Here is an 18,591-nt window from a genome sequence, read left to right on the forward strand (position 1 = left end):
AACAATCTTTTCTAAAGTGTATGTAGACAGGTAAAGACCCAGAAGAGCCAACACAATAATGAAGAAGAACAAAGCCAGAGCACTGACACTGACACTGACACTATCTGACTTCAAGACTTACTGTAAAGCTTCAGTGATCAAGACAGTGTGGTACTGATGAAAGCACAGACAAATGGATCAGTGGAACAGAAGAGTCCAGAAATAGACAAAAATATTGTCAAGTGAACTTTGACAAAGGGGCAAAGAAATACAGTGGAGACAGGGTCTTTTTGATGAATTTTTTCCAACTACTGAATATCCTTTCTCTCTCTCTCTCTCCAATCCACCCCCACACAATCTTACACCTTTCACAAATGTTAACTCAAATGGATCACAGAACAAAATGTAAAATGTACCCAATGAGTTGAAGACTTATATCCCATAAAAACCTGCAAATGAAAGTTTATAGTTCCTTTATTCATAACTGCCAAAACTTGGAAACAGCCAAGATGTCTTCAATAGGTGAATGGATAAACAAATTGTAGTACACGCATACAAATGAATGTTACTTTGGTTTTGTTTTGTTTTAAGAAATGAGCTATCAAACCGTGAAAACACATGGAAGAACCTTATGAAAATTACTAAGTGTGAGAAACCAATCTAAAGACTGCATAGTGGGATTCCAAATATATGACTTTCTGGAAAAGGGAAAATTATGGACACAGGAAAAAGATGTGGTTGCCAGGGACTTGGTGTGAGGGAAGGATGAATAAGTGAATCATAGTGGATTCTTAGGGCAGTGTAACTATTCTGTATACTACAGAGGTGGATACAAGTCATAATGGTTTTGTCAAAACACATAGAATGTATGACACAATGAGTGAAGTTTATGTAAACCATGGACTTTGGTTGAAATTTGTGAGTCAGTGCTGGTGCAGTGATTGAAACATTGGCACCACACTGGTAAGCACTGTTTCTAAGAGAAGCTTTGTGGGGAGTATATGGGAACTGTATACTTTCTGCTCAGTTTGGATGTGAACCCAAAACTTGTCTAAAAAATGAATTCTAATTATTTAAAAGAAAAGATCCAGCTCTAATCCACAACTCTAGCCAAGACGAGGTCTGCATTCCTCTGTGACTGTGGAGGGCTTAATGCTGATGCCATCAAGATCACTTGGAGAGCAGTGGGAATTCCATTTCATGTGAGATATCGGTAAAGTGGGTGGTGAACAACCAGGATTCTAAGATAAGGTCTCGTACTGATGCACTGGTGACAGTTCAACTCACTGAGACATACACTGTTCAATTGAAAAAATAAACTTCAAATGAGTTAATCTCAGAGATCCCTTCCATCTTTAAATCTATGATTCTTTCATTCTATAAAAAGAAAGAGCCAGTCAGAGCCTCAATGGAAGGAAGTCGGTGCAGAGCAGGACACTCGTTTCTCAAGGAATAACATGGTTGCTAAAAAGAGTAACTGAGCTTATTTTATTCCAAATAAGCTAATGTGGTTCTATTAGAGTCAGAGCCATGTGAGTTAGACAGCAAATTAGTGCTTCAGTTTTTCCTGGTTAAATTGTTCATGGACACCTGGGTTCACTCAAGTTCTAAAGGTTACAAAACGAAACTTTTCTGACCCCAGTTTAATAAACTGGTGCTGTAATTATTAACTATGTTAATATTTATTTTGAAAGTCACTGATAAGGGTGAATCATGAAAAATTAAACAATGGTAACCCTCAATAAATGTTGGTGTACTCGGCTGAACTGAATGTTTTGCTGGAAGGAAGGGTCTGAGACTAAGGAACATAGGTTCCAATCTGCACTCTAATACCTGTAGTGTGTGTGTCCTTGCCTTAAATACTGAATCTCCAAGACCTGCTTCTTCATGCCTAAGATGGGAATCATTTATATAAGGCAAAGTTAATAAAGACAATCAAATGAAATATATGATGGGCATGAAAATTCTGTGTAAATATCCATCTCCCTGAAAGAATTCACATTTGTACATGTATTATCACTAGTGATCTAGAAATTATGTCATTCCAGAGATATTTAGACCCTCATGAGCATCACAATTCCTCTCCTGTTTAGTTGTGCATCTTGGGGTGCTTCTGTGCTGTCAGTACATTTAATGAAGTCCCAGCCTCCTCTTCTATAGTGCTTTGCAACTGCTGTTTCTTCCATAATTTCCCTTCTTTGGTATGCATCCATTAGTGCACTATTTCTGACAATGACAGACCAGAAAAGCAGCAGTATGAGCTATGTCTGGATGTGACTGAGATGCAGGGAAAGATATGGTGTCTCAAACTTTCCCACTGAATTGTTTTTCAGTAACACTGAGATTTTGAGGTTGGGTTACTATTAGTTACACTGAGCAAATTTCAACTCTACAGTGATGGAGAGGAAATAGTGTGTATTTTCTTTTTCTTTATTAATTGCACTATAGTTTATTTATAATATTAGTTTCAGATGTACAACACAGTGATCCAGTATTTTACATATACAAAATAATGGTTTTATTTCCCTGTGCTGTACAATGTATCCATTTTGCTTATCTATTTTATACATAATAGTTTGTGTTACTTACTCCCAACCTCTATCTCACCCCTCCCCAGTACGTTCTCTCCCTTGACTACTAGTTTGTTCTCTACATCTGTGAGTGTTTCTGTCTTGTTATATGCATTGATTTGTCTTATTTTTAAGATTCCACATGTGTTAACGTAAAGTATTTGCCTTTCTCTGTCCTACTTTTTTTCACTATGCATAATACTCTCCAAGTACACCCATATAGTTGCAAATAGTAAAATTTCATTTTTTATGGCTTAGTAATATTCGAAAGTGTGTGTGTGTGTATGTGTGTGTGTATACACACACATACATATATACCTACTATTCTTTTATCTGTTCATCTGTTTATGCTCACTTAGGCTGCTTCCATATCTTCGCTATTGTAAATGATGCTGCTGTAACTGTTGGTGTGCATGCATCTTTTCAAATTAGTTTTTGGTGTTCTTGGATTTATACCCAGCAGCGGAACTGCTGGATCATATTTTTAGTTTTTTGAGAAACCTCCGTACTGTTTTCCACAGTGTCTGCACCAATTTATACCCCCATCAATAGTGTACAAGGGTCCCTTTTCTCTACATCCTCTCTAACAGTTGTTATTTGTGGTCTTTTTGATGATAGCCATTCTGACAGGTGTGAGGTGATATCTCATTGTGGTTTTGATGTGCATTTCTCTGATAATTACCAATGTTGAGCATTTTTCATGTTCCTGTTGGTCATCTGTAAGTCTTCTTTGGAAAAATGTCTATTCAGGTCTTCTGCACATTAACCCCTAATCAGTCATGTCATTTGCAAATACTTTCTTCCATTCAGTAGATCATCTTTTCACTTTGTTAATGGTTTCCTTTGCTGTGCAAAAGCTTTTCAGTTTAATTAGGTACCATTTGTTTATTTATGCTTTTGTTTCCTTTGCCTTAAGAGACAAATCAAAAAAATATTACTATGATTTATCAACATTGTTCTGCTTATGTTTTCATCTAGGAGTTTTATGGTTACAGTCTTACATTTAGGTCTTTAATCCATTTTGAGTTGGTGTACATTGTGTCAGAAGAAATAATGGAAGATAACACTTATTATTATTCTGAATTGATCTAACAGAATAGTCTATCTGAAAATATAATAACAATAATGTATTTTGTGATTATAGATTATGGATAAGTGAAGTGAATGACAGCAACGATATCAGTGATAGGAGAGAGGTCTTAGGCATACTTTGTCAAAAGGAAATTGTACTTCATATGAAGCAGTATTGGGTTATTTAAAAACTTGACTTGAATTAGTTATAAATGTATCTGGGAAACCACAAAAAAAGAAGTGATAAAAATAGTTTTAAGTACTATGTTAATAAAGGAGAGAAGCAGAGTCATGTCAGAAGCATGGTGGCTTAAAACATTCCTTCTTTCTCTCCTCTAACAGCAACCAGAGATCTATCCATGAACAAAATGCCTCACTGGGAGCTGTGCAGCCCAGCAAATCAAAACTATAATGAGGTATCACCTCATACCAGTCAGAATGGCCATCATTCAAAAGTCCACAAATGATAAATGCTGGAGAGGGTGTGGAATAAGGGAACCCTCCTACACTGCTGGTGGGAATGCAGTTTGGTGCAGCCATTGTGGAAAACAGTATGGAGATTCCTCAAAAGACCAGTAATAGACTTACCATATGACCCAGTAATCCCACTCATGGGCATATATCCCTAATTCAAAAACATACCAGCACCCCGATGCTCATAGCAGCACTAGTTACAATAGACAAGACATGGAAATAGCCTAAATGTCCATCAACAGATGACTGGATAAAGAAGCTGTGGTACATTTATACAATGGAATACTATTCGGCCATAAAGGACAACATAATGCCATTTGTGGCAACATGGATGTCCCTGGAGAACTGTCATTCTAAGTGAAGTAAGCCAGAAAGAGAAAGAATACCATATGATATCACTGATGGTGGAGGAGGGGAAGGGGGAGGAGGATGAGGAGGAATGAACTTAAATACAAGACAGAAATAGACTCATAGACATAGAATACGAATTTGTGGTTACCAGGGGGTAGGGAGGTGTGAAGTGACAGACTGGGAGCTTGAAATTGGTAGATACTGACACATATATATAGAATAGATAAACAAGTTTATACTGTATAGCACCAGGAAATATATACAAGATCTTGTGGTAGCTCACAGTAAAAAAGAATGTAAAAATGAATATATGTATATTTATATATGATTGAAAAATTCTGCTCTACACCAGAAATTGACACAACATTGTAAACTGCCTATAACTCAATAAAATCTTTAAAAATTTAAAAAATTTAAAAAAGAACATATGTTTTGTAAAGCACTTTGTGATGTATATAATTCTAGTGATAACTGAGATCCTTATGACCACTAAATTTCATCTCCTGTTCAGTTCTGCTTGTTGTGGTTCTGTGCTGTGGGTCTGTTTAATGAAGTCCCTGACTCCTGTCCTCCACTGAATCCAACCTGTTGCTCTGTGTAAAAAATCTCCCTTCCTTGCTGTTGATGACACATTGAAATGAACATAGATTAACCACAGTTCAGGCTTACAGATGTGGAGTCAGGCAGCCATTGAGGATCTGGTGTCAGGCATGTCTCTGCACCAGTGAGAACTTGAACTTTCTTTGACCTGTACCAGACCCAAGGACACCACCAGCCATATTCAGAACAACACCTGCCAGCTGCACCCTATGGTCTCCCCTGGTAACTATGCAACCATTTTGGACCCCAACCAATCCTTACTTAACAGGAACCCTTACTACTTGCCAGCTCCAATTGATAATCCTTAACAACAACAAAAACTCATATTCTAATTGTAACTTTGCAGTTTTTACCTTTATAAGACTGTCCCATTTTGTAGGCTGGCTGAAAACAGTTCACACATTTACAATTCCGTGTCTCTCAGGCTACAGTCCTAACAAATTCCCAATGAAGTCCTTTCATTTGAACCTGCATTTTCTAAAATGTTTTATTAACACTCTGCCTGCTTCATTCCAGTATTCCTGACAAAGACAAACTCCAAGAGGCAACAGAAGCAATTGTATCTGGAAGCAACTGGGAGGTGTAAGCCATAGTTTCTCAAGGCTTCCCCACAAAATTCTTAAGATTGGCTCTTCCCTGTTACCCGAACAAATTTACCTCAATGAAGGAGAAAGGAGAATCCCTATTTATTATTTCTTCTCTTGAGAATTGATGATGAGTCCAGGGTCCAGGACATCTACTTAATATGAAGCCCCTTATTTGATAAACAGTCATTAGGATGTATATCCAGAGTAACATGTGTGGAGGGGTTAGTAGAAATTTTCACATATTGAGGTATGGATAAGTCATTCTCATTCATACATGATTTGAACTGAACTTTATGTTAACTAGAACAGCCTGTCTTACGGTCTTGGGTTTATCATACATTAAACATCTACTTTAACCATTAAAGAAGACAATGCATTATCCAGAAGTAGAGAATGTCCAGTATGAAGACAGAGATAAAAGGCCTCCCTTTTATGGCACTCACGCTAGCAGTCCTTCAAAGACAAGGTTCCCTTCCCAGCTGCCATGGCCATGCTGAATTGTATACATGCTAATCTGTCCCTTTTGAAACCTTGAAGGAATGCACTACTGCCATGATTGATGTATATTCTTTGACATGACAAGATACAAAACACTGATGAAAACCAAGTCTTTCTGGAACAGTTTCTCAAGGCTACAGAGAGGCAGTCTCCTGGGCTATAGTTCTCACTCTGACTTGGATAAAATTCTCTGCTATTCCTGATTATAGACTGGTTATTGATTTTTTTGTGTGTGTTAACAGTGGTTCAATTTTGTGTCGCTAAAGTTTTTCTTAAGGTAGCTATGGTAAAGAGTGAGTATATCACAATGGGCATCAGAAAACCTCACTTTTATTATTCATGAGCTGTATGACATTGGAAAGCTCTCCTGTTCTCCCAGAATCTCATTTTTCCCCATTTAAAAAGCACAAAATAGTAATCTCTACCTTCCAGTGTTTTTTTTGGGGGGGGGGGGGGAGATGCCAGTGAAAATGCATGTAACTTTAGTTAACTACTTTATTTGTGGCTGGTCATTCAAGATGTTTGAATTATGTTAGTGTTAACCAAGAATTCTAAGAACAGAGACCTAGTTTAAATAAAGAGGTATTTGACTGAGGTTTATTAGGGCTACAGCCTAGGAGACACAGATTAAGAAGCACTTGAACTGTGTTCTGCCAGACTGCAAAGTGGGGGAAGCTCATAAAGGCAAAAATCCACAAGTTACATACATACATTGTTTGTCAAGAATTGGCACTGGCATTAACAAGAAGTAAGGGTTCTTCAGTTAAAAAAAAAAAAAAACAACTGATTGGGGTTTGAAATGATTCCTTACTTGTGAAGTGAAAGGGTTCCAATCTTTCAAACTACGAGGTTGCAGCTAGGAGCTGCTAGCATATATTGTTTTAAAAATGACTAGTAGTGTCCTTGAGTTTGATACAGTTCAAAAAATTCAAGTTCTCAGTGATGCAGAAACAGACCCACATCCAACAATGGCTACGCGTTTCTATCTTGGATGCCTGAACCATAATTACTCCACCTTCATACTTAAAGGCTCTTAAACATGTCATTATTGGCTATTTTATGTAGAGGCAGGTGTAATGTTAGCAGAGTACATTAAAATAATTTAAAATCTTTCATTTTCAAGCACAACATATCCCAGTTTTACATATAGCATGACAAGACACACTTTTCAAATATGAATGGCATAGAATACACTCATTGTCCTCAAAGTCATAAATTCAAAATGGTCACTGATTTGAATAGACTTTTGAGCTGTTTTTAACATCAAATTATTTATTTAAGTGGTTCTAAGTCCTGGCTGCATAGTGCAATCACTTTTTAAAAAAGAATTGTCAAACATGAAACTCAGCCCAGTGCAACTAAACAAGAATCTCCAGAGTCATCACTGGACAGATGAAAAATAAGACTAAAGAACACTTTATTTTGATTTTCATCAATGGCCAAAGTCCACTCAGAATAGCACACAAAACAGATTAATTGATTGGTCATTTTGCACTCCAGAGAGGCACAGGTTGATTTAGCAAGGACTGTTATAAAAGCTTTAGATTCTACACTCACAGTTGTCTAAGTAAGAAGAGGAGGCAACCATGGATCCAGTTGTGGTCCTGGTGCTCTGGCTCTCATGTTTGCTTCTCCTTTCACTCTGGATCCAGAGCTCTCGGAACGGGAAGCTCCCGCCTGGCCCGACTCCTCTCCCAATTCTTGGAAATATCCTACAGTTAGATGTTAAGAACATCAGCAAATCCTTAAGCAAAGTAAGTAAGTTTAATGCTCCTCCAGTGTATTGCAAAGGGGAAGTAACTTAGCCCAACTGTTAAAATAAAACATGTTCCAGTGGGCACACTATTAAAACAGGTCATTATGAAGTATATCATTCCCTGTAAATTTTGATATTTCTCTTACCTCTTCAGATCTGTCACTGTCATAAATACAAGAGTGAAATGATATATTCTGTGAGCAGAGAAACATTTAGGTCTTTGTGTGGTAGAATCACAATAATAAAGTGACAAAAGCGGGAAATAACACTTCCTTCGTTTCACAGTAATTTGGGGCTGAAGGTCAATGGTAAGTGAAATGTTTTCTGATTAGAAATTTCCTTGCAGAAGTCTTTCACTATAGAAGCTGTGTGTTTTGTTCAGATAGCCATGAAAACAAAACTTTCCTGAAGCAGCAAATTGTGCCTAATGTTAAGGAAATAGCTCTGAGTTGAAGACAGGCATGAGTGAATGAAACAAAGGAGTAAGCAGCCATGGCCCAACTGGTGGTAACAGTGTTCACGCAGATTCTGCACGAAGGTGCTGTCTGTACCTCATGAAGGCTGCAGGATGGATGATATTGTTCTGTGAGACGCTGCATGTCCCACACTGCCTCTGTGATGCTTGCTGTCTTTCTCTGTTAGTAATACCAGTGGATCTCAAAGTGGGTTGGGCATTAGAATGATCTGAATCTACTTGTTAAACTACAGAACTGTAGTGTTCATCACAGGGTGAGGGAATCAAAATTCTCACGGGAAGAGCTCTCTCTACAGGTGATTCTGAAGCAGTCCACCTGGTGTTGGCCCAAAGGTGGGCCTTGAGGATTGTTATAGTGCTTAATGATCAGAGGTTGGAGAAGAAGTGGTTCAATTTGCATCTTCTATGTAGTAGCCATGGGACACTAGAAATCAACTGCAATTTCCTGACTCCGGTCCTTATTTATAAGTGGGACAAATAAACCTGCGAAAGGTGCTAATATGAGGATTAATTATAATCTGTATAGTAATTGTCTGGCCATTGCTTAGCACATTGCAGGCCACCCATAAATGGGGTCTACAGTAATCACCATCATATTTATTCATTAATTTCACAAATATTTCAGGCCATATGGGACAGAATAAAAACATAAGCAGTAGGATGATAATGCATTCTGCATCAGCCCCAATATACTATCCAATAATGACTTATGCTATTATACACATCTCTATTAATAGCTCTCAAAAGTCCATGGACCTGTGTTCACTGTGTATTTTGGCATGAAGCCCACCGTTGTGCTGCATGGATACCAAGCAGTGAAAGAAGCCCTAATTGATCGTGGAGAAGATTTTTCTGGAAGAGGCAGGTTACCATTGACTGAAAGAACTAATAAAGGACACGGTAGGTGTTCATGTTTCATGTTCAGCATTGGGAATGGGGGTGGGGAGGGTGGAAAAGAGGAATTTGAAGGGCCCGTCAGGCACAGTTTGTTCTATCCACAAGGCTGGCAAGTGTCAGCTCACTCCTCCTTCCCTAGGACCTCCCTCCTAGTCTCTGTTTCCCCTCCTGGTAGGAATCGTGTTCAGCAATGGAAAGACATGGAAGGAGATGCGGCGCTTCTCCCTCATGACCCTGCGGAATTTCGGGATGGGGAAGAGGAGCATTGAGGACCGTGTGCAGGAGGAAGCCCGCTGCCTTGTGGAGGAGTTGAGAAAAACCAATGGTAAGTGAGTCTATACTCTAACTCTGATAGAACGCTCTGTCTTACCAGACTGCTTTCTCTCAAATGGCATCCTCAGAAAATTTCAGGGGTGGCCACATCTTCATACCAGTAGGGGGTGTCAGCCCTCACAGCAGGGAGGGTGTGAAGCAGAGAGCTATGTGAACTTTGTGTGTATCTCCGCTTGTCATATGTGTACACCTATGACAGTTCATACTCTGTGGTTATAAAAGGTCATTTTTTCATATTCTCCCCTGAACTGCTTTAAAATCACAAATCACAAAGAATAGTTTTGAGTCATTTTCTGAAAGAGTTAGAGTCAAGTCTTTCCTATATCATAAATGTGGCTATCTATTACAGAGCATTTCACCAGGGAATAGCTGTTAAATGGACAGGGTGGGAATGACCTCCTCACACCTCTGCAGAGCATGAAACAAGTGACATGTGCCCTCACTTAACTGAACTATATTTATATGGTCAGCCGCACAGACATGTCTGAGAGTTATTTCCAGGGCCTAGGCCTGCAGTTCTGGCCAGTACTAATGATGCCATCTATGATTCCAACTGAAACCCATCTGAGTGCACTTCTCATCAATTATGATTTCTCTCTAAAGGCAGCACTATTTTAAAGGTACCAGCATCCATTATTCTTGTTATGCAATACTCACTGTATTTCTATTTTGACAAAATATATGCTACAGTATAATTCTGCAAAATACACAAACACCAAGTTACAAAATGTTTTATTTAACTCGATTTCAACCTAATCAATACATCCTTACCCTGTCTTCTCTAAGTGGAATTTGACTCTCTTTTCAGTTTGCTAAACTCTGATCCATTTTTATCTGATTTTGGTAACGAATTTATGGTAATTATTTACCTCCTACTCCCAGGTCTAATGACCTGTAAAGTCTTTGTCACAATGACTGATTTTCAGATTGTATTACAAATTGCTCTGTTTTAAAATTCTTTCTTCAGGATTAAATGAAAGACTGAAAATCAAATATAGACAAAGAAATCCCCAAGGTTTTCCAAAGCATCCTCTACCTATCAAGTGAAATAACACTTCTTTTAAAGCTTACAGGCCTGGAATACAAAGGAGCCTGGCATAGAAGCCTCTCAGGATACATGTTCCTTTTATTCTATGCCCTAACTTTCCTTTGCAAAACTGAAAAACAAAATTTTATATTAAAAAAAAAACATAACATGACATCTCTCTTCTTAACACATTATTAAGTGTACATTACAATATCATTAAGTATTATGAAACTGTTGTACAGCAGGTCTCTAGAACTTTCATCCTGCATAAGCTGACCATCTCTACCCACTGTACTGTGACTCTCCTTTTCCTCTCCCCCAACGCCCTGGTAACTGGCATTCTACTTTCTGTTCCTATACGTTTGACTATTTTAGCTGCTTCATAAAAGTGGAATCAGGCAACATTTGTCCGTTTGTGATCAACTTCTTTCACTTAGCGTAATGTGCTCATGGGTCATCCATGGTGACAAGATTTCTTTCATTTTTATGGCTGAATAATGTTCCAGTGTATGCATTTACACATCTTTATTCATTAATCGTTGAGGGATATTTAGGTTGTCTCCACCTCTTGGCTACTATGAACATAGGAGGGCAAATATCTCTTTGAGTTCCTGAGTCAGATCTTCTGAATAAAAACTCAGAAGTGGGATTGCTGGGTAATATGGTAGTTCTATGTTTAACTCTTTGAGGAACCTCCATATTTTTTCCATATTACCTGCTGGTACCAGTATTCTACCAACCATGTAAAAGGATTCAATTTCTTCACATCCTCACCAATACTTATTTCTTCTTTTCCTTTTTTATTTGATAAAGGTCACCTGAATACATATGAAATGATACTTCATTGCTCTGATTTGCATTGTTTAATGTGAAGTGGATACCCTGATATTTTTTCTCTATTTGGTAATGCAAGTGCCTGACTTAATGCTCTGATTGCCAAGGCATCCATTTCAAAGAGGCAACCCTTCCAAGTTGGCTATCTAAAACAAACACATTACCAGCCACACTACTAGATAAAGAGGCAGGCTACCTCCTCCGATGGGGTCTCCTTTGTTTTAGAGATCTTGGTTGATTTTAATTACTGACCTTTAAGGGAACTAGATTTAACAAATTTTTCTCTTCTCATGCTTTAAATTCCAACTGTTATATAGCAATCTCACCAATAAAGAGTATTTAATCAACATACTGTACACCTAAAACAGATATGATATTATGAATCAACTATACTTGGATTGAAAAGAAGAAACAATTGGGAGCTCCAGATACTCTAGGTCCCTACACTCAACTCCATTATAGTAGAATCCTAGGCTCTCCCTCTCCCTGCCTATAACCAAGCTATGGCCCAAAATATGCTCTGTAATTTCCAGGTTTGGTAAGTAATACACCCCTATTTTTTCAAGATTCCCTAATCATTACCACTGAAGGCCATCTTGCTTACTCAAAATAAGAATGCAAGGGCTGGTCCAACCACAATATTGGTTATTGACAGGCTGAGACCAGCACAAAAGTTCATGCTGAGTGATGTTAATCATCTTTTCATATACCTGTTGATCAGTCTTTATTTTTAAAAACAAACACAAGTTAAAGATATTATTTGACACATTAATGAGGAAATCAGTTCCCAACAATTGTAACGAGGTGTTACAACCAATTCAAAGGACAAGGGTCAAAAGGTAAAAGTTTATTTACAGTAAAAGTATGCTGATGTGAATGTGCAAATGAAGACAAAACTAGCTAGGAAACTCAACGGATCCTCTACTGGACAGAACAGAGTGTGTATGTCTATAGACAAGAATTATTTTGCATCACTATCTATTATTGAAAATTTAGAAAGTTGCAAAATAGCTCCCACAGAATCACAGAAGGGTCACCTATGGACCATGTGTACCATACACCTTCCCTACAATGGAGCTGTAACTACACCTACACATCTAGGTTAAAAATAAAACTCAACTTTCTTCAAAGGGCGTGGTCTACATTCAATATTTTTCCCCAACTTTACTAAGATATAATTGATATTGTGATAATGTGATGCCTTGTGATATTAAGTTTAACGTATACAGTATGTTGATTTGATATACTCATATATTGCAATATGATGACCACCACAGCACTGTCCAACACCTCCCTCAGGTCCCATAACTACCATTTCTTCAGAGAACATTTAAAGTCTAATTTCTTACCAATTTTTACATTTATGATACACTTATGTTAGCTATAATAACAATGCTGTGCATTAGATCCCCAGAAATGATTCATTTCCTAGTTGGAAGTTTGTATTCTTTGACCAACTTCTCCTCATTTCACACTCTCCCTAAACCCTGGGAACTACCCTTCTACTCTCTGCTTCTATGACTTTTTTTTTGTTTTTTTTAGATTCCACATATTAGTGATATCATATACTATTTGTCTTTGTCTGTCTTATTTCACTTAGCACTATGCCCTCAAGATTCACTCATGTTGTGGCAAATGCAAAGATTTCCTTCTCTCTCCTGGCTGAATAATGTGCCATTGTGTGTGTGTATGTATATACAGTTGACCCTTGAATAACATGGGTTTGAACTGTGTGGGTCCACTTATATGTGGATATTTCTCACTAACAACTTGCTACAGTACTACATGGTTCGTGCTTGGTTGAATCCTGGAATGTCTAACTACTGAGATGGAGGACCAACTGTAAAGTTATACACAGATTTTCACCTGCATAGGGAGTCAGTGCCCCACCCCCATGCTGTTCAAGGGTCAACTGTGTGTGTGTGTGTGTGTGTGTGTGTGTGTGTGTGTGTGTGTGTGTGTGTGTGTGTGTGTGTGACATCTTCTTTATCCACTCAACTGTGGAGAGATTTAGTTTGTTTTCAAATCTTGGATATTATAAATAATCCTGCAATAAATATGGAGTATAGAAGCCTCTACAATATCCTGTTTGCATTTCATTCAGATATATACCCAGAAGCAGGATTACTGGATCACATGGTAGTTCTATTTTTAATATGTGAAGGAACCTTCACAGTATTTCACATAGTGACAGTGTACATTCACACCAACAATGCATAAGAGTTCCCTTTTCTCTACATCCTAGCCAACACTTACTCTTGACTTTTTGATGGTAACCATTCTAACATGTGTGTTTCTTCTGCATTTTCCTGAGGATTCGTAATGCTGAAAATCTTTTCATCCAACTGTTGGCCATTTGTATGTCATCTTGGAAACACGTCTATTCAGTTCCTCTGCCCACTTCTAATCAGGTTGTTTTTCTTTCTATTAAGCTGTATGAGTTCTTTACATATTTCGGAGATGAACCCTTTATCAGATATATGATTGCAAATATTTTCTCACATTTTGTGGGTTGCATTTCATTTTGTTGATTGTTCATTTTACTATGCAGAAAAGCTTTTTACTTTGATGTAGTTGCATTTGTTCATTTTTGCTTTCATTGCTTGTGCTTTGGGTATCATATAAAAAAAAAAATCATTGCCAAGACTGATATCAAGGGGTCTTTCCTCTAAGTTTTATTCTAGGAGTTTTATGGCTTCAGGTCTTACATTAAGTCTTTAATCCATTTAGAGTTATCTTTTGTGAGTGCTATAAAATAGGGGGTCTGTTTCATTACTTTGTATGTGAATATGCAGCTTTCCTATCACCGTTCATTTATTTTTATTTCTTGAAGTATAGTTGTATTACAATGTTGTGTTAGTTTCTGTTGTACCTCACAGATATTCAGTTATATATGTGTGTGTGTAGATATATTCTTTTTCATAGGAGGTTATTACAAGATACTGAATGTAGTTCCCTGCTAATCCCTAAATCCCATTTATCCCTGCTCCCCTTCAACACTGGTAACCATAAGTTTGTTTTCCATGTCTGTGAGTCTGTTTCTGTTTTGTAAATAAGTTCATCTGTGTCACTTTTTACATTCCAAATATAAGTGATATCATGAAATTTATGTTGCCTTCCTTGTTGAAGATAGACGGTAGGTGTATGGGTTTATTTCTAGGCTCTCTATTCTGTTCCATTGATCTCTATGTCTTTTTGTGCCAGTACCACACTGTGTTCATTACTGTAGCTCTGTAGTATTGTCTGAGGTCTGGGAGGGTTATGCTTCCAGCTTCATTTTTCCTCAGTAATATTTTGGCAAATCTGGATTTTTTGTGATTCCATATAATTTCAGAATTATCTGTTTTAGCTCTAGAAGAATGTCATGGATAATTGGATGGGGATTCCATTATATCTATAGATTGCATTGGGTAATATGGCCATTTTAACAATATTAATTCTTCCAATCCAAGAGCATGGGATATCTTTCCATTTCTTTAAATGACCCTCAATTCTCTTTATCGGTGTTTTAGACTTTTCAGTGTATGAGTGTTTCATTTCCTTGGTCAGGTTTATTCCTAAGTATTTTTTTTTTGATGAAACTTTAAAAGGGATTTTTTTTTACTTTCCTTTTCTAATATTTCATCGTTAGTGTAAAGAAATGCAAGAGATTTCTGTATGTTGATCACATATCTTGCTACCTTGCTGAATTCCCTTATCAGTTCTAGTAGTCTTTGTGTGGAGTCTTTATATGGTTTTCTAAATATAGTATCATGTCATCTGCATATAGTGACAGTTTTACCTCTTTCCTTTCAATCTGGTTCCTTTTTATTTCTTTATTCTCTTACGGCTGCAGCTAGGACTTCTGATACTATGTTGAATACAAGTGGTGAGAGCCAACATCATTTACTGAAGAGACCGTCCTTTCCTACTGAGTATTCTTGGCTCTCTTGTCAAATATCAGTTGATAATAAATGTGTGGGTTTATTTCAGAGCTCTCAATCCTGTTCCATTGGTCTGTGTCTGTTTTTACGGTAGTACAATACCGCTTTGATATATTAGTTCTATAACAGAATTTGAAATCAGCAAGTTTCATGTGTTTAACTTTTTTCTTCATTCTTAGGACTTGCTGGATATAGTGGGTCTTTTTCTAATTCCATATGGATTTTAGGATTATTTTTTGTATTTCTGTAAGAAATGCCATTAGAATGCCACTGAATCTACAGATTGCTTTTAGTAGTAGGGACATATTAACAATATTAATACTTCTGATGCAGAAACACTGATACCTTTCCACCCACTTGTGCCTTCTTTAATTATTTTCATCAATGTCTTACGAGACATCAGTGTACAGAGCTTTCGCTTCCTTGCTTTAATTTGGTCCTAAGGTTTTTATCATTTCTATTGCTTTTAAAAATGGGATTATTTTCCTTATTTCTTTTACAGAGACTTCATTGTTAATGTATAGAAATACAAATAATTTTTGTATGTTCATTTCATATCCTGTAACTTTACTGAATTCATTGATTAGTTGTAACAGTTTTGGGTGGATTCTTGAGGGTTTTCTAAATATAAGATCATAGCATCTACAAATAGACATTTTTTAGTTCTTCCTTTGAATACATTTTACTTTTCATAAATGATTGCTTTGGCTAAAACTTTTTTTTTTAAGATTTTTTATTGATTTAGAATAATTTTACAATGTTGTGTCAAATTCCAGTGGAGAGCACAATTTTTTAGTTATAAATGAACGCGTGTATATATATATATTCATTGTCACATTTTTTTTTTCTCTGTGGGCTACCAAAGATCTTGTATATAGTTCCCTGTGCTATACAGTATAATCTTGTTTATCTATCCTACATTTTGAAATCCCAGTCTGTCCCTTCCCACACCCTCACCCCCTTGGCAACCACAAGTTTGTATTCTATGTCTACGAGTCTGTTTCTGTTTTGTATTTATGTTTTATTTGTTTGTTTGTTTGTGTTTTTTCTTATTTTAGATTCCACATATGAGCGATCTCATACGGTATTTTTCTTTCTCTTTCTGGCTTATTTCACTTAGAATGACATTCTCCAGGAGCATCCATGTTGCTGCAAATGGTGTTATGTTGTTGGTTTTTATGGCTGAATAGTATACCATCATATAAATATACCACTTCTTCTTTATCCAGTCATCTGTTGATGGGCATTTAGGCTGTTTCCATGTCTTGGCTATTGTAAATACTGCTGCTATGAACATTGGGGTGCATGGCTAAAACTTTTTGAGTACTATGTTGAGTACGGGTTGGAAGAATTGGAGCTTTCGAGGAGGGAGGGTATAGTTCAGTGGTAGAGTATGTGCCTAGCACGCACAAGGTCCTGGGTTCCATCCAGAGTAACTGTATACAAAATAAATAAATAAACCTAATTACCTCCCCACCCCAAGAAAAAAAAATGAAAAAAAAATTTCAAAACAAGAAAAGAATGGGCACTCTCATGCTTCCTCTTAGAGGAAAAGCTTCCAGTTGTTCATAGTTGAATACAAGGTTAGCTGTGGGCTGGTCATATATGGCATTTACCATGTTGAGTAAAGGAGTCTAGAACCGATTTCATCATGAAAGAATTTCAAATTTTGTCATGCTTTTTCTACATCTATTCAGATGATTATATGATTTTTACTTTTCATTTTGATAAAGTGGCATATCACAGACATTTATAAATTTGCATTTCTTTGAGTTTGAGGATTGCAAATGTTTGCCAATCCTTAAATGTTCATAGACTTCATCACTAAAGTCATTTGGTTCTGGGCTTTTTTTGTTGGTGGTGGTTTTTGGTTACTGATTTGACAACCTTATCATTAGTGGTTTGTCAGCTTTTCTATTTCTTCCTGATTCAGTGCTAACAGGTTGTCTGTTTCTTTTTTGAAATGTATCCATTTCTAGATTGTACAATTTGTTGGTGTATAATGGTTCATAGCAGTCTCTTCAACTCTTTTGTATTTCTGTGGTATCAGTTGTAATGGCTCCTCCTCATTTCCGATTTTGAGTTTTCTCTTTTTTTCTTAGATAGTCTAGGTAAAGATTTGTCAATTTTTTTCTTTTAACTTCTATACTAGAAGTAATAGTGGTTTATGCACCACTTCTGCATTACTACCGTATTCTGGTCTTGTCCATATATTTACCTCTATCAGCAAGCTTTATACTTCCATAATGCATTTGTGTTGCTGTCCAGTATCCTACTGTTTCAACTTTAAGGACACCTTTTAGCATTTCTTCTAAGATGTACCTAGTGGTGATGAACGCCCACAGCTTTTGTTTATGTGGGAACTCTTTATTTCTCCTTTTTTTGAAAAGCAAGTATCTGCCAGATACAGCATTTGTGGTTGGCAACTCTTTTTTTCCCGCTCTTTGAATATATCATCCTACTCCTTCCTAGATTGCAACGGCTCTGCCTACAAGTCTGTTGTTGGTTTTATGATGCCTCTGTTGTTTGTGACAAGTCACTTTTGCTGCTATCAAAATTCTCTATCTCTGACTTTTGGTTATAATCTATCTCACTGTGGATTTCTTTTGTTCATCCTGGTTAGTGTGTAGTCCTTCTAGAATCTGAGTAGTTTTTCCCCAGATATGGAATGTTTTTTGCCATTACTTCTTCAAATAAGCTTCTTGCCCTCTCTCTCTTCCCCACAGTGTTCATATTGATCCCATAAGTCCTTCACGCTTCCTCCACTCCTTTTCATTTTTTCCTTTTGATCTTCTGATTGAACAATATCAGATGACCTGTGCTGGAGTAAGTCCTTAGGTGAGTTGTGTTTTTCAGCTGAACAAATTTCAGCTGTTTTGTTCTTTTTTATGTGTTCTATCTCTTTGTTACATTTTCATTTTATTGACGCATCATTTTCTTGAACTTATGAAGCACCTTTATCATGTTTTCAAAAAATTCTCTGTTCACGTGATACTCTCCATTTCCTCTGAATCCCGTTTCTGGAGATTTATTTTGTACCTTTGTGTGAGCCATGTTTCCTGCTTCTTTTTGTGTTTTGTGACTTTGTGTTGGGATCCAGGGACTTGAAAAAGTTGTCACTTCTCCCAGTCCTTAGGGGCTAACTTTATGTACGGTGAAACCGTTACCAGTCATCTTAGCTAGAGACTCTGGGGGTCTGAAACCTGTTTATTTTGG

General features: G+C 37.1%; 1 protein-coding gene and 1 non-coding gene across 4 annotated transcripts in view; one reads left to right on the top strand and one right to left on the bottom strand.

Annotated features, from left to right (window-relative positions):
* The window catches only part of LOC105084252 (uncharacterized), a 101,499-nt gene that overhangs the window by 42,222 nt on the left and 40,686 nt on the right, over positions 1–18,591 (bottom strand). The window lies entirely within an intron of this gene.
* LOC105084251 (cytochrome P450 2C42) overlaps positions 7,697–18,591 on the top strand; it is a 31,751-nt gene continuing 20,856 nt past the window's right edge. Inside the window, exons 1-3 of the mRNA XM_010974314.3 lie at positions 7,697–7,884; positions 9,099–9,261; positions 9,434–9,583. Coding sequence (XP_010972616.1) covers positions 7,717–7,884; positions 9,099–9,261; positions 9,434–9,583 — 481 coding nt within the window. The 5' untranslated portion in view covers positions 7,697–7,716. The remainder of the gene's footprint in view (positions 7,885–9,098; positions 9,262–9,433; positions 9,584–18,591) is intronic.

This window comes from Camelus dromedarius, chromosome 8 (genome assembly GCF_036321535.1).
Source record: "Camelus dromedarius isolate mCamDro1 chromosome 8, mCamDro1.pat, whole genome shotgun sequence".
Taxonomy (NCBI): Eukaryota; Metazoa; Chordata; class Mammalia; order Artiodactyla; family Camelidae; genus Camelus; species Camelus dromedarius.